At 37.8% G+C, this 16,927-nt stretch overlaps 1 protein-coding gene across 2 annotated transcripts; it reads right to left on the bottom strand.

The window, feature by feature from the left end:
- Positions 1 to 111: 111 nt before the first annotated feature.
- On the bottom strand, positions 112 to 10,893 carry tp53inp2b (tumor protein p53 inducible nuclear protein 2b). 2 transcript variants are annotated; one of them, XM_026199195.1, is made up of 4 exons: positions 10,620 to 10,892; positions 8,487 to 8,832; positions 5,797 to 5,926; positions 112 to 3,610 (listed from the first exon to the last, which is right to left on the bottom strand). In XM_026199195.1, exons 2-4 carry the CDS (start codon positions 8,608 to 8,610, stop codon positions 3,343 to 3,345), a joined length of 522 nt encoding a protein of 173 aa, XP_026054980.1. In that variant the 5' UTR covers positions 8,611 to 8,832; positions 10,620 to 10,892; the 3' UTR covers positions 112 to 3,342. The 2 variants fall into 2 exon arrangements, with proteins under 2 accessions (XP_026054980.1, XP_026054979.1); XM_026199194.1 differs by having other exon boundaries at positions 1,820 to 3,610; positions 5,797 to 6,190; positions 10,620 to 10,893.
- Positions 10,894 to 16,927: the final 6,034 nt, after the last annotated feature.

Genomic DNA, 16,927 nt, shown 5'->3' with positions numbered 1-16,927 from the left:
ATATACAAACTATTTTATGTTTTACAGTCATTTACTTTATTAAGGCAATATTTCAAGTCTTTTGCATGAAGACAGAAGCATGCAGGTAAATAACGAGTCCAGATTGCAGTTGCATCCTGAGTGTTTATTGTTATTGTCTGGTACCTGCATTTCTGCAAGGACGCTGGAAACCCATCAGAGGATTTTGCATAGGTCTCTGGTGCCCATGTCAAATGGATGAAACAGTCGGCACATCATGAAAACCATGCAGAACAGTGAAAGGCACAATCACTATAGATATCATGATACACCAATCATTTTTTTAATACTCTATTTGTACTTTGTTACTAAGGTGAACATCTCTTCTAATAACAATATGAGGAAAAAATACAAGCATATTTATTTTTGTAGTCTTTTCTCGTTTCATGTTTTCAGTCAACCCTTAAATCACAAATAAATATCGCTATGAGGCCTAATGGATATCATTCTACTCCCAAAAGTTAAATGAATCATATTGAATACACACACACACACACACACACAGAATAATAACACAGAGTGTACATTGCCCAGTTGTTGCGCTGAACAGCAGCGGTGGATCTGTTCAGAGGCCAGAGATCACTGAATGTATGTTCATTATGCGATATTGCCGTGTCCACTTCATCTAACATGTAGAACCAATGCAAATAGAAGACGAGCTTCAAGTGGACAATGTCAAGGACCCTTGTAAGGCTACAGGGCTTTGGATTTTCCTAGATACACCACTGACATTCGTACTGCACTCTCTGTGGAGTCAATATAAGTTTAAAAAGAAAACAAAGAAATAAAAGCATATTTAGATTTACATTATAGTTACATTATGTTGTTAATAGATAGATAGCCTACTACGATAATAGCTGTACAGATTTTGGCAGGTGATAGGAAAGACTACAAGAAGAACTCTTTAAATGATTCAACACTAATCTGACATAAGAATAAAAGAAAATTGCATGTGAAATCAAATCCTCTTAATGCAAAAGAGCTCTATGGTGGTACTGACAACATGGCAAACGTTGGTTCCTATCATAAAATACCCAATAAGAACATGTGCTCAAGTTTTTGGAGCAACGTATGGTTAAACGATACCATGAAAACTGGAAGGTGATGTTTCAAAATGAAAATAATGCAAACACTGAACTGTAAATAGTTTGCAATTACATACATTTGAATGCAACTTTACCTCTTAATGTAGCTTTTTTTCTCCAACTCATGCATGTTGGCATCTCATTCAACATTGCAAACGAAACAGCATACTGCTAAATACCATGATTCTCCATACAACGTAAGACAGTGCAAACTTCTCAAAGTCTCAAAATATGTACAAACAGTCATAATTATATATTTTAAGCACCATTGTTAGTCTATTCATTACTGAATACACATGTAAGATAGATCACAACGTGGTGGATGCATCTCCTGTAAATGTGCCGAGAGTATTCGCTGACTATCAAGGAAGAGCACATTTTAGGATTCAACGTATGCGTTCGTGTGAGTGCATGTGTGCTGGGTCCAGCAAAAGAGAGACGCTGACCCAGCAACCGCTGACAGACATCAGAATACAATAAAGATGTCAAGCACATTCGTATAATCAGTATTTAAGAGGTATGATGAAATGCACATAATGACATTATCTGAAAAACGGATGTTTTGAGAAACTGAGAAATGGTCATGGGAGACGTTTTCATTTGTTGTCTCTGTGGTCACAGTGATTTCACACACAGTGAAAGCATTAAGTGCTGGACAGGGGAACTTTCAACTACACTGAAAGCTTTGCAGTGGACAAGCATATCATTTTTCTTTCTTTTTTTTTTTGTGGAGCATCAGGTCAGTCTCACAATAACTTGTATAAACATTGCATCCCAAAATCTAAAGTAACTATATTTTGCAGATTATGAAATTCACCAAACAGTAATCCTGCATGAAGCAAATAAAGAGTCACAATCGATACTATCCTGCACATTCTCTAAGCAATTATATCCACAGTCTACGGCAACCTCTCGTCAGCTCTAAGCTGATCTGTAAAGACATTGCACATTGCCCCGATACTCCTGCGATTGCTTCCTAATAGATTAGATGTTGACAGGGAAGCTATCATGTCATGTTTTACGGAAATGCTAAATCCCTATATCCATAATAGATCATTGAAAAAGAATAATTAGTCTTCTTAGTAATATGTTGTTGTTGTTATATGAGTACTATCCATGATGGACTCCTCTGTCAGTTTACATGAAGGCTCGTTTTCTAAATCTAGTGAGCTAGATACCTTGAGAAGCTGCCTCAAGAGACATAAATAAAAATATATATTAATAGAGTTTGATGGTAACATGTTGCCTTTTTGGTACTGAACGAATGACTAAATACACAAGCGTTTTGATGCTTACAGTTGATTCTAATAGAATTTAATGTTAGCATGTTGCTAAGCTAAGGCAAGGCAATGCTCTAATAAGCTCAAATGATCATAGCACATCTAAATATTGTTTGTAAATATCTATTTATAAATGCACTGGGGTATTTTTTCCCATTCAGACTATGTATAAAATTGACAGTGCCCACTTTCTCCACCATCTAGAATTGATTTCTTCTTTTTCTTGGAAGGATACGGCCTTGTTTAGGTTTACTAGGTTTAGGAACAGAGGTCATTCAAAAGCAAGCAATTAAATGAAATAGTTTGGGAGTTGAATTACTTTGGAAAGTTAGCACCACTATGCTGAAAATCAGGCAGCAACATCTGCTTTGAAATGACCTCTTAACAAACAATTCTGGCTAGATCTGTCTTAATCTGCAAACTCTCAACTGCATGCATCTGCTAACTATTCTTGCTCACACTTCATCTACATACTTTTCATTCTTGCTGTCTTAAAGAGAACTTTTTATTGCTGTAGTAGCTTTTTGTTCTCTTAGTGTGATGTGATCTCAGGATCTTATTTCTATGAAGCATTCAGTGGTTGGATTTTTGACAATTTAACCTGATTATGTTTCAACGAATAGTGTCAATGTACCTAAAGTGTCACTGTTATACATTTAGAGGGATGTATGTCCTTTTCAGCTACACACCCAGATAGGGAAACTGATTTAGGTGTTATTGGAGGTACATGGCCATTTAAGCGAATACATTAATCGTCTTAGAGTAATTGTGCTTGGTAGTGGGTTTCCAGATAAGAATGAAAAGAGGATAAACTGGCTTGTGCTCAAAGACAAACCTGATTAATATGAAAATGAATAACATTATGGACATAACCAGTAAAAGCAAAAGGAGAACTTGAGAAGGTAGGGGATTTGTTGGGAGGTGTGGGTTATAATGCCCTCAATGTAAACTTTAATGCATCAGTGGCTGAAGTTGCGCTGGCACGGTTGGTGCAGGAAGGAGTTGCGGGTGTGGGTCGCGCGCCGTTGCACCTGTTCACGCACACGGTTTTGGCGCTGCATGCGGTTGCGTGCCAGTTGGCGACGCTCAGTGCGGGCTTTGGCCCTCTGGACCCTGGAGACCTGGGTGACTTTGGCCAGGGCCCCTGCCTGTGCGGCTGCTCCTCGGGTCACCCGTGTGGGCATGCTGCTCCTGGTCATTACGGGTGCTGCTGATTCAGTCATCCTGCTGGAACAGTGCAGATAGGAGGAGGAATGGGAGTGTATATGAAAAGAGAAGATAAGATGGAAGAAAAAATTAGGACCGTGTCCAAGTTTTCTTATTCAGTCAGGGGTGTCCAGTCCTGCTCCTGTAGAGCCTGCAGAGTTTATCTCTAGTTCGCTCCAACACACTTTGATCAGCTAACTCGGGTATGTTTAACTGGGGATGGAGATCAACTCTGCAAGAGGCCAATGAGGACCAGGACTAGACACTCCCGGTGTAAGTGCTGACATATCCTAGTTCCTTTCCTGTTCCTGAAAAGCCAATGTCCTGCAGAGTTTAGCTCCAACTAACCCCAACACAAACATGCTTGCCTAAAGGTTTCAAGTGAAGATTGTGTTTAGTTGGTCCAGGTGTGTTTAATTAAGGTTGATAAACTCTGCAGGGAAGCGGCCCTCCAGGAACTGATTTGGACACCCGTCTAACAATATTTATTACCTACAGATGTTGAATGCATTGGTTTATAGATGTACAACAACAGTAATTAGCAGCTAATTTAAGTGGTCGGTTTTTTCGGTTAGGAATGTCTGATCTTCATGATAAAGAGAGTATTATGGCAGTGTACATTTAAGAGGCAGTGTACCAAATTCTGTAAACAATCATCCACCAGGTGGTACCATAATTCGTGAATTTCTAATAGGCTATGTCTGAAAGCAAAACAAATCAGGCAATGGATATGCAGACAGCCTTTTCACATGAAAGTACCCCCATAATTGATTTTGAACAGGTAGCTTAATAATGATCTACAACATACAGATACTCCGATATCACCAGACTCTGGTGATAACTAAGCAGATTTTTAATAATAGTAGTACAAATTACTTGTTAGAAATGAAATCAAATGTGGGAAAGTGGGTCAAAAACATACTTTTAAACAAACTGACAGCCAACTACATCTTTCAGGCACCATATATATATTTTTAGCTCAACTGTCACGAAATAGAATGCATAAAATCGTGGGATATCATAGACAGTGAAGGATATATCTGAGCTGCCTTTAGAAAACGATGAAGGCATCACAGCAGACTGGATGTGACTTGATAATTGGATTCGGACATGCCTTGTTGCTTTCTTATCTCTGTATGCTGGCTACGTCTTTCAGATGTATTACCATATTATGTACTAACTAGGCCAGGTCTAGGTAACTCTGGTCCTTGAGATCCACTGTCCTGCAGAGTTTAGCTCCAACCTTGATCAAACTGACGTGACTTCAGCTTTCTTGTAATCCTGAAGACCTTGATTAGCTTGTTCAGGTGTTCGATTAAGGTTGGAGCAAAACTCATAAGCTGCATTTCCGTTACCCTTCAAATACGCCTATTGGAAAGACGTCAATTTTATGAAAGCTCCCATATTGCAAAAAAAATAAATTTCAGGAAATTAGAAAAATGATGATTTCACAAAATTGCACTGGAAATGGTTATTTCGCATTTTCACATGATCATTCTTTTATGTGCTATGATCTCAAAGAAACCCCTCATACGTGGCCGCTCTTAAGTATAAGGGGCTTTTCTTGTCATTAATGCATGGATAACCTCTTTAATACAGTGAATTACAGCTCCGACACGGCCACTGGAGCTGATTAGAGCTGATGGCCAATCTAATCAATGATTGTGTTCATACCAGCTGTGCCGTGGCATGTTTCAGAAGTATCCCAAAAAAGGGTCTCTCTGCGCTTCTTCACTTGAAATACACGCCTACATCTCCTTCGATTAAAAATAAAGTCTATAACGGTGGCTGCAATATACGTAAACCTACCATTAATTATTGTGAGAGGAAAAAATTTAAGTTTTAGTCACATAACGTGGAATCAATTGGAACGCCGTCATTTTGCAGTGTTTTTTTAATCAATATTTATATAAAATATTGCAAAGGTTTTGCCCAAATCTGTAATGGTAACGCACCTATAGAACCCCTGAACCCAACAAAATGTCAACACCAGCAAGCAATAAATCAAGATTAATCCAGGGTTGTCCAAACTTGGTCCTGGAGGGCCTTCAGAGTTTACCTTCTGCTTGACTCAACACACCTGCCTGCAAGTTTCCAGTTTTCCCAGTAAGACCTTGATTAGCTGGTTCAGGTGTGTTTAACTGGGGATTGGAGCTTGCATGCTTCTCACTGCAGAAAAGAGCGTAAACAGCAGAAGTGAAATGTACCTGACACTGCTGGCCAGGCTGGTGGTGCTCTCTTCCTTCGCAGGGAGAGGGCCAGCGGAGACGTACACAGACATGCTGGGGTGCTCGATGAGGAGGTCCTCCATGGGGCTGGCCTCCGCCGTGGCTCCCTCTGCAGTAAAACAGGGCGGAGGGGTGACAAACCAGCTCTCATCCATGCTGCAGGAACATGATCCCTGCTCTCTTAACAACACATTCACTTCGACTGACTCAAGGTGAGAGAAGGAGGCGGGATCAGGAGGGGAGGGAGCATGTGCTGCCTGTGTCCTGCCTGCTCTACTCCTGCGGTTTCTGCAGGTGGGAGGAGAGGGGCTGCATATCTGAGATGCATGACATTCACTGCGGGGACGGCCACATGCCTCTGGCCCATCCTCACCTTCAGTGAAGTAGGAAGTGATAGAAGACAGAAACAGGGTGTGTTTCCAGAATATGAAAGGTTTGGTTGAAGCCATGCGAATGGGGGATGCCAGTACCATGAGCACACATACCAATAAGAGGAATTCATTCAAATATGGACAAATGAGAAGGGATACAAAAACAACAGAAAAACATAGAAAATACTACCATTAGTTGCTTTAAGGCCCTTTTAAATTATCATGATCTATTCATCATGTACTACTAAGTCACAACAACCTGGTTCCAAAACCATAGCATAATGGCAGTCTGAAGAGAGGACGAGGTCAAATTTACCGAACCTCCCATAGACGCTAGATTAGAAACACCCTCCCTTCAGCATTAACTAGTTTTTTGTTTTGTTTTTGTCATTTGATGCAAATGTAATACAATACAAAGAATAGTGTTATAAATGTACATACATTTAAAAATACAAATTTGAAAAACTTTAGAGGATTCATGATGCCGTTTAAGCTTTCCATGGAGACGGCTATTCATGCTTTCATTACCTCTTGCCTGGATTATTGCAATTCCCTTTATTTTGGTATATATGTCCTAAATGGCATGCTTACAGGTTGTTCAAAATGCTGCGGCGAGATTCCTGAAGGGAAGAACATTTTTATTTATCATGCTAGCCCCTTTCTGAGATCTCTTCACCGGCTTACGATTCATTTTAGAATTGAGTTGAAAATTTTATTACTGGTGTGTAAATCATTAAATGACTTGGCACCTTCTTACATGTCCGATCTACTTCAACTGTACTCTCCCACCAGAAGTAAACTCCTGCAGATACCCAGAACACGGCTAAAATCGAGTGGAAAGCGAGCCTTTGAAGTGGCTGACCTGACACTGTGGAACAAGCCCAGACTCTATATTAGATCGGCTTCCACTTTGTCTGAGTTCAAATCATGTCTCAAAACGTATTTATTCTCTATTGCTGTTTGTTTATAATGTTCGGTTTTACTGTTTTGCTGCTATCAGTGTATTCAAACTTTTTTAATTTGATATTTTCTGTACAGCACTTTGGTCTTATAACTGTGTGCACTATAAATAAACTAAACTTGAACTGATGACTGTTGAACGTGTCAACACAGTTATGTATAAAGGGTCCATGGGACACAGTATTGCTGCACTTACTTGACCATTGGAGACAGTTGGGAGGGACTATCACAAATAATGGCTAAAGAGGGGGATTGTCACGGGAATTACACACTTCAAGCCTCAGATCCCAGGGGTTGATACATTTACCTGTTTAATCCAGATTACTATTTCAGGTAGTTTTACTAATTTAGGGATATGTAAGTGCCAATAGCCTAGTAGCTATAGTACTGAGGTTCTGGAGCACACATTGGCGCTGGCGCTGGCTCACGCAGCAGAGATTACATGGGGGATCTAGTATTTCTGAATTGTATTCATACTCATATTCATACTACAGTGAACATATTTAATGCTTTCAAATCACATGTAGTACCTGATAGACAGTATGCGATTTTGGACTATAGGTCCTTGCAAACTTTTTCATATTCACAATCCTTTCCTATTAAAGTTATGTTATGGATGCGAAAACCCCCCAAAAATCGAACCTGATGCAAATTGTTTTATGATGGATGAAAGTTTCTGTGGCAATGTGTAAACATGATTGCCACAACGTGAGGTCGTGTTTTTTTTTTTTTTTACAGGAATTATGGACTGTGTGCACTAACGTTATGATGGTAGTTGAACTGAAATTTAAAAAATATGCTAATTTCGTTGCTTTTTATGTTCACCATTAGCACCATTTACATTCTGTACATGCTGTATGGCACATTTTGAACTCAACGACACATGAAATTGAGCTGTGCAGCTAAAAGTATTTATATTTACATTCAAAGAGTTTGTTTTGGGCCTTAGAGTATCACATCTTTAGCTTAGCAAAATGCTATTTTTAGCATTTGATGATTGATGTGGGCTTTGCCTGAGGATTGCTATTTGCATGTTATGCATACATGACTGTTAAAACAGCTGGTGGCTATGAAAAGCATTTCAGACCGGGCTCCATGGTGTTTGTGATGATGCCTCACAAGATGCCAGTTAACTGGGTTTGGAACCAAGCCAATGTTTTCCAAATTCATAAAGATTAATTCATTACATTCAGTAGATTTTTGCCTTTTTACTCTGACATACTCTTCAAATTTGAAACTAACTTAAATATAATTATTTTCTTGCCTTTATTTTGTAAACCGTATAGATGTAGGTCCCATTAAAGGCAGTGGGTTTTGTTGTTTGTGATGGACACTCACCGTGCAGACTGACCAGGAGCCATCCCTCTTCATCAGCCTCAGACACACAGGGCTTTGGTCCCTTCAGATCTGGAGTAACTTCTTCCTCGCTTCCAAAGAACAAACTGGTGAACCGCTGGAACATGGCTGCCTCGGAGGTCAAAGGTCACAGTTTTTTTTTCCTGAGGGATAGCTGCCTTAGAAGGTTTTTTTTTTTTTTAAATAGCTGTTTAATTAACTAAAGAGGCTAGTTTTTTGTATTTTTTCAGTGATGTAACAGATGGCAGGTTGATCACAGGTGTACTGGCCTTTTTTGAGTCTTCAGAGAAGGCGCAATATAATATAAGGTCTCACTTGGTGCAGAGATCTACATTTGACAAAGACAGAAATAAAGAAGAACAGAACTGGTCAAGAAAACCATATCATAAAATAAAACTAAAAAACAAACAAACATAAAAATAACATGTAGCAACCGTATGAGTACTGTTACATGATGGGGGAAGTCGTGGCCTAGTGGTTAGAGAGTTTGACTCCTAATCCTAGGGTTGTGGGTTCAAACCCCAGGCTGACAATACCACGACTGAGGTGCCCTTGAGCAAGGCACCCAATCCCCAACTGTTCCTGGGCTTATTAATAATTTACACACACACATATATATATATATAGTGCTGTCAAGCAATTAATCGTGATTTCTTTACATAATATGTGTGTACTATATATATTTATTATGTGTATATAAAAACGAGCACATGTATACATTTAAAAGTGTTGTTTATATATTAAATTTATAAATAATATAACATATAAGAATATAAATGTATATACATGTAAATATTTTCTAAATATATACTGTATATGTGTGTATATGTATATGTATAATAAATACACACACAGAGAGAGAATTGGTGTTTGGGGTGAAAATATACTTTATGTGAAATATAACCAGTATCTATCTCTCTGTCTCTGTTCATCCATGTCATCAATTACATTTCAATCATTTTAAATTAATTGTTCCTGTAGCTCAATAAGTAGAGCAATGAGGGTTCGATTCCCCAGGAACACATGATAGGTAAAAAATAGATAGCCTGAATGCACTGTAAGTCGCTTTGGATAAAAGCCTCTGCTAAATGCATAAATTGTATTTAATTTAATTTTAAATTAACGTATTCATTTATGTAAGAACCTTATGATCCTATTTGTTTTTGCATCTCATTCACTGAACTGGGAAAAAAAAGTCCCAATGGCTCCCCTTGCAGGCGAGCTTTAACCACTCGTCAGTGGGCGGGGCTTCAGATGCGCAGCCCTGCGTGGGGGTGACGTTACAGGCGCAACTGACGCCGCCCTCGAAGACTAAGCGGACAGAGTATGAACAACAGCAAGGAAGCAGGGTCATTTTGACAGAAATCAGCAAAAACAACCCCGTTTATGATCTATGGCTTTAGCAACAAGATATAAAAACAGCCCCCCCAAGATAAACCGAATGCATTCACCAAAGACGTTTCACGTTTACGTTTAATTAAAATGAATTTATCGTTCGTCTGACAGATACTGCTTGAAAAACAACACCGAATCCTGTGTTTACAGATGAATCCAAGGCAACCGTTGTCATATATTTTTGAAAAACGGCAAATAAAAAAGCATAACAGGAGTATTTAATACTGAGAGAGAGAGAGAGAGAGAGAGAGAAGGGTGAGGGTCACAGCAATGACAGATCGGATCAGGGTATTACCAGCTCTCAGATCACTCATATAACCACATCAGCTCTAAAAACCACAATCTCTTCAGTGATTGAGCTGCTTTCATCGAGATCCGACGGTTTGTGACGAGGTGCTTGTCCATAACGCTAAAGATCAGAGATCAAAAACACTGCAACAAAACGTTGACTTGAACACAATATTGTAATGAATGCGATTTTAAAACCACATCGACTGGCCTCGGTGTCTGCTGTGAATGCGATCTGTCACGAGAGTAATGATGATGATGTCGTATGACAGGAATGACAACAGAATAAAGCACCGTAAATACAGACCCATTTATGGAGCATCTACAGTTTTTGGCAGCTCTGCGCTTGATTTCTTCGAGGCAGGTCTAAACTAGTCCAGCTTCAACAGACGGACTAATAAATTATAAAATAGAAGAGAGGCAGCATCTTACCTGTCTTAGATGCAAAATTATTCAAGTTGTAAACGCGACGACCACACAATAAAAAAACACAAAAATCTTAAAGCATAGCTTTAGGTGTTCTTTTTGTATGAGGTAGTAATTTCACAAAAAAAGAAAAAGTGCTTCTTCTTAGAAGAAATCTGCGTGTAAATGTTGTTTTACACGTCGCTTCAGCCGTAGCATCTGCAGCTTGTGTTTGTGTTTGATGTTATTGCTTCGCCCAGCTGATCCGCAGATCACAATACAGACCGCGTACAAACAGCTGATTGAGTGACGTCACGGCGCTCGTAGCAACGGCCTGGCCCCGCCCACTGCGGCCGCTGCACCAATCAGAGGTTTACACCAGAGTGAAGCGGATAGAGTGTCCTCGACGTCATTGTAGTTTAAAACATCGCTTATGAAATCGAATAAGTTTACACCTAGCCTTAAAGCGGACAGCTTCTAGAATAGCTTGCGTTGTTTTGTTTTGCATAGAATAATTCTGACAAAGAATAAGGTTATTAGATACACATCTCTTCCATCTTTATTTGACCCTCTAACTTTAGCACTCACTATTCAAATTTTATTATTTAAAAAAAATCTAACTAGCTTTCTAATCTTGTTTTATTCTGTCTGTTTTATCTTCATTTATTATACAATTAACAAAAAACAAACAAACCAAAAAATACCTCTAACACAAGCTTGCTCTGTTCTATCTGTTGTCTTGTTATTTATTATATTATTTAAAAGCCCATGCTACGTGTAATGTGTTAATCTAACCGAGAATTGTTATAGCACTTATTTATCATTGCTGTTCTGTTGTATTTGATTGCTTCCATTTTTATCATTTGTAAGTCGCTTTGGATAAAAGTGTCTGCTGAATAAATGTAATATTAATGGGATGTTTCAGCTTTGCTAGATAAAAATAATGATATTAACTGTGTAAAGTCGTTAAAACTGTAGAGTCAGAGTTGTGTTTATGGACTGATTTCATAGGCTTTATATTATATGTAACCCTGGACCACAAAACCAGTCAGATGTATATCGTATATGTCACATTAATGTTGAATAAACAATCTTTCATTGATGTATGTTCTGTTAAGAGGACGATATTTATCTGTATGGAACATGATCTTTACTTACTATCCTAATTATTTTTTGGCATAAAAGAAAAATGGATAATTTCGACACACACAGTGTATTGTTGGCTATTGCTACAAATATACCTGTGCTGTGACTGGTTCTGTGCTCCAGGGTCAAGGTCACAGATTGTCATTGCCTTTGGCTTGTCTGAGATGCCTGTTTGAAACATGTCCCTGGTACTGCAGGTAATATGATGGTGTTATGTGAGCTCTGTCTCTTTAAACAGGGTTTTTAAATATTGTCTGATCCTCCCTCTCCACATTCCTGCTATGGGGCGGGAATTAGACAAGATCAACCAATCACAATTCCTGGTCTGAAAACTGACATGTCAGCAACCTATGGGTATTTGGAAAGCCTTTGAAGTTTGACTGGCGTTTTTAACCTTCAGGATCTTTAGATAGTAACTCGTATTATTTTTATTTGCATATTTGTTCTAACACTGCAGACATGTAACAATTGTATGGTAATTACGCATTATTAGACGATATTAGCAATAACATTTTTTAATTGAATGTATTTTAGGATTATAGGAAAGACACATTTATAGATCAGGATATGGTAAAGACTTTTTGAGTGGCCTCTTTTGATTTGGGTCAGTTTATCTAGCAGCTCAAAATCCTAGTAATCACTTAATGTGCTTGTACCTAATAAAACATTTTAGCAACAGAGTGTGTGTGTGTGTGTGTGTATGTATGTATATATGTATATATATATATATATATATATATATATATATATATATATATATATATATATATATATATATATATATATATATATATATATACACACACACACAAACACACACACACACACACACACACACACACACACACACACACACACACACACACACAGGAAACTTTTACTAGTTTCCATTCACTGCTATAGAAATTTACCCAATTATTACATCTTTTGCATCTGCGATAAAGGTCCTATCGTCTGTGAAATGTGATTTGTAACCATTCCCACAGTCCATATTCTAGAGATGATACTACTACATATATCAAAACAATGACACCTTTCCCATAATTCCTGCCCTTATCTGAGTCACTGGTGACTGGTCTTCTACACCCTGGATGGGGTTGTCCTTACTGAAATAAGAACAATGAACTTGGACATGATCCTACATAAAGCTGCTAGAACAATAATTAAAATGAAAACTGAATGAGCAGAGACAAAAGCCTCCAGCCTGTGCTTTTATCTCACACCAGCCCTCAGAATCAAACAGGTATGACATGTGATATTACATATTGAGCAAGCAGTGTGTTCTTGTCATTAACTGGGATGTTTTACAAGCATAAATGTTTACACACACACACAAACACACAGAAGGACTCTCCATAAACATATTGATTTTATATGTAATATAATAGGTCCTGCTATTGCTAATGATAATATGCACAACAACACATAAGACAATTACAGATTAATTTGAATTTAGGGAGGCAGAACTACAATCACATAACTACTGTATTTAATATTTCTCTACATATATAACACATCTATCAGATTTTGTCATCCATAAACATACTATCATAAACACGAGTTAACATTACTTTCATAAACATCACATAATATGAACAACAAATGTCAATATAATAATCAGTCATGCCACCTGTATAAATGTGTATTTATTTATATTTGTATAATTGATTCCACTCCATTCATTACAATTCCATTTCTCCTCTGAGAAGAAGAACCCTTTAAGCCCCTGTATAGTTTTTAAAAAGTTCTCTAACTTTCTTGGTATAGTCCAGTAAAGGATTAAAAATCAACATTAAAATACAGTGTGTTTCCTGAAGTCTGTCAGGATTATAGACTGTCTGTGTTGTGTCCGTGACCCAGTTTCCCCATGTATGATTGTGTTCACCTGTGCCTCATTATCCTGTGTATTTAAGTCCTAGTCTGTTCTGTTTGTCTCTGTCAGGTCTACTTTGTTGTGTTCGTGTGTCTTCTCCAGTTCCCTGTGTGGATATACCCAGTGTTTTTGGATTTATTAAAGACGATTTCGATTATCCACGGCTCTGTGTTCCTTCCGGCAGCGATCGTGAAAAAGATAATGTGGTTCTCAGCCTTTATGCCCCCAAGGACCCCCATAAGGAAATATTCCAGGGCCCCCACAAGATGTTGACCTCAGAAAAGCATAAAAGTGATTCAAAACACATTTAGCCATTGTAGTAAATTCCAATTCATAGAAAACATATGGGAGTGGAGTAACATATCTGAAATCTGAGGAGGAGAATGGGGTTCCTCTAATGGTTCCACATAGCACCTTTTGACACCATTGGCCTTTAAAGTGGTTCCTGATTACAAGCCAGTGAACCACGTTTTGTGCTATTTAGCATCATTTTACTTTTAAGTGTATATTAGCATAATTTATTGCTTGTTTTGGAATCTGATAGAGCATTTGGCTCTGGAAATAGTGAAGCATGTCATCAGACGTAAAAAGCATATGATCTTTATTTTATGGACCATGGTAAGAAATAAACAAAACAAAGGGCTTAATTTCCCAGAATGCTTTAATTAATGAATACACACACACACACACACACACACACACACACACACATATATATTATTTTTTAAATAAAGAGTCAGACAACGTGAAGCAGGTTTACAAGATGTAAACGTTTAACAGAAGGCCTACATTTTATGTTCTTGCCCATCTTGTGCTGGACGAGTCAGTTCATCCAGTCTCATTCTGTTAATTCAAGATGCACTCTTCAATCAAAAAGGAGCCAATTCTTAAATTGGAAATTTCTCCCAACCCTTGTGAAAACACAGTGGTTCCTTGTTTCTTTCACAACATTGCTTTGTTTCTTTAAGCAATATCAACTTGTGACTCAACCAATGGCGTGACTTTGGGGTGGAACGAGTGTTTGGAAAACCTGTTTGGAAACCACTATTGCTGCAGAAACTTCACACCACAGCTTTAAAGGGGTCATGAACTGCCTTTGTTTTTATTTTGTACTGTTCTCAGAGGTCCCCTAATAATGTTATCAAGATTTTTGCATCAAAAACATCACAATTTATAAGTAATAGGCTATTTTCTGTCCTGTTTTTGTCCACTCTCATCAGAAGCTCTGGAGGAAAGTAGACTCAGAAGTAAACGCCACTGCTATGATTGACTAATATCTGAGTATGATTGACAGTCATCCTTCACAGATAGACACAGCAGTGATTTAAATTAAAAATGCATACATTCTCGGTACATATCAAACGATCTGTAATAACAGACAAAGCAATAGTGATCATCTTTTAGTTTCAATCTTTCTGAAAATCCTGCATTGAAGTGTGCCTTGTTTGTAAACGAATTGGCGGGAACAAATGAAGTGAACAAAAGAGCAAGTTCTTAATGATGCGTTCTGGATCTTCTGAAACTTACAGGATGTTTTTATGTTTTGGTTTCTAAGTTCATGACCCCTTTCAAACATTCCTAGAGACATCAGATTCTTGACATGCATACATTCTGTACTTGTTTCCCAGCTATTTCCTCGAGCGTTTGTCTGGCAGGTGTTTTTTCTGAGTGGGTGAAAGTTCACTGTGCGGCGGTGTTATATTATGAACTCCAGCAGCCTGTACACAAAACTTGACTGGAGTGACTGACTCTCCTCGCTCTTCATGAGGATCACACAAACCCAAGCCTCTTATACTGGTAAGAAAATGCACATTTAGTTTGTTTAGTAACTAGCTTATGAGGATTTGCAAATAGGATCCTAAGTGGCTGTGGAAGACTTTCCCTGCAGATGGCAGATAGCAGAGAGATAGATGGCTGTTTTGAGCACAAACACCACAACAGCTGATTTTACTGTAGCTCTCTACCCTTGACACTGTCATGCTTTGAAATTGCCTTCATGGCCTTCTTAACCTTTCCAGCTTCCTCACTAAACCGGCTGAAGTGCTGGAGGAGGAGCCAGATGAAACTCAAATACAGGACAGAGTCTGTGGAAACACATCAACACAAATGCCTGCGAGAGGACGATCCTATCTCTTTTCATTCAGTCACTTACACACCTGAGTTACATTCAATAGAGGATCTTCCTTATTCAACTATGTTAGGAATTCAGACGATGACTATGTAATTTGCACAAACTTCTTGGTGCATAAAACAATTTTTATAACTTACCTTTAATGGTTAATGATTCCTGTCGAGGTATTTTACAATAGCTCAGTTAACCCCTCGAGACACTTTTCTGTCCTCTGAGGAGGGGGTATTAAACTCAACTGAGCCCAGTGCAAAGTATTTGAATGATTGCCTTTTTGAATTGACAATTAAAATGAGGGATTTTAGACATGCAGCATCATTTTCCTGTATCTGCTGTTTATATCAGCAGTCAGGTTTAGGATCAGATCTAATGTATCTCTTTGTTAATCTCAACTGACTGTCACCTTTAAAGAACAGAAATGTTTGTAGACCGAGAGAGTCCATTAGAAGCTGTACTTCATGCCCATTTCTCTCTCGTTTATTGGTAATTCTTGATAAGACTGAGGTCATTTCTGGGGCCTGCTGGTTGTCTCTGCTCTCACTCTTTATCTGTAGAGTTCACATGGAGAGTTTTCGGTCTGAGAGGGATATGATGACATGCAGTAATCTACTGTAGCTGCAAGACTTGCATGGTGCTCTTAAAAATAAAATGGCAGATAGCTCTTTGAACAAGTCTTTGAGAAATTCTAATTTTAATAACTCATGTTGTTCCAAACATGTAGGACTTCAATTTCTCCAGTAGGATATATAATAAAATATTTTGAAAAATGTCTAATTTTGTCTAGTTTAAATTCCAAATTCTAAATGGTGCACTCTTGAAAAAATAAAGCTCCAAAAAGTTTTATTTTCTTTTTTTTTCTTCACAGCAATGCCATAAAAAAAAAAAAATCATAGAACAATATATATATATATATATATATATATATATATATATATATATATATATATATATATATATATATATATATATATATATATATATATATATAATTTATTTTTTGTGGCCAACATATATTTGAAATATATACTGAATATTTGTTGCAAACAGTGAAGCTCACTGAAATATATATATATATATATATTTGTAATGGAAAATATATTTAGTTTCAACCTTCATATACCAAAATACAATTAAATATTTAAGGGACATGAAAACACATTTCCAGTCCAGTATCCTACATTTAGGCTA

The sequence above is a fragment of the Carassius auratus genome, chromosome 23, assembly GCF_003368295.1.
Source record: "Carassius auratus strain Wakin chromosome 23, ASM336829v1, whole genome shotgun sequence".
Taxonomy (NCBI): Eukaryota; Metazoa; Chordata; class Actinopteri; order Cypriniformes; family Cyprinidae; genus Carassius; species Carassius auratus.
The sequence above is the reverse complement of the archived record's forward strand: the minus strand, read 5'-3'. Positions and strand labels throughout refer to the sequence as shown.

What these genes read in the sequence shown, in the direction of transcription:
- tp53inp2b (XM_026199194.1), bottom strand. Translation starts at nt 8,610, where the DNA reads ATGTTCCAGCGGTTCACCAGTTTGTTCTTTGGAAGCGAGGAAGAAGTT. An exon ending in GCTCCTGGTCAGTCTGCACG is followed by an intron (nt 6,191 to 8,486) that starts GTGAGTGTCCAT and finishes ACTTCACTGAAG; the next exon opens with GTGAGGATGGGCCAGAGGCA. An exon ending in AGCCTGGCCAGCAGTGTCAG is followed by an intron (nt 3,611 to 5,796) that starts GTACATTTCACT and finishes GCACTGTTCCAG; the next exon opens with CAGGATGACTGAATCAGCAG.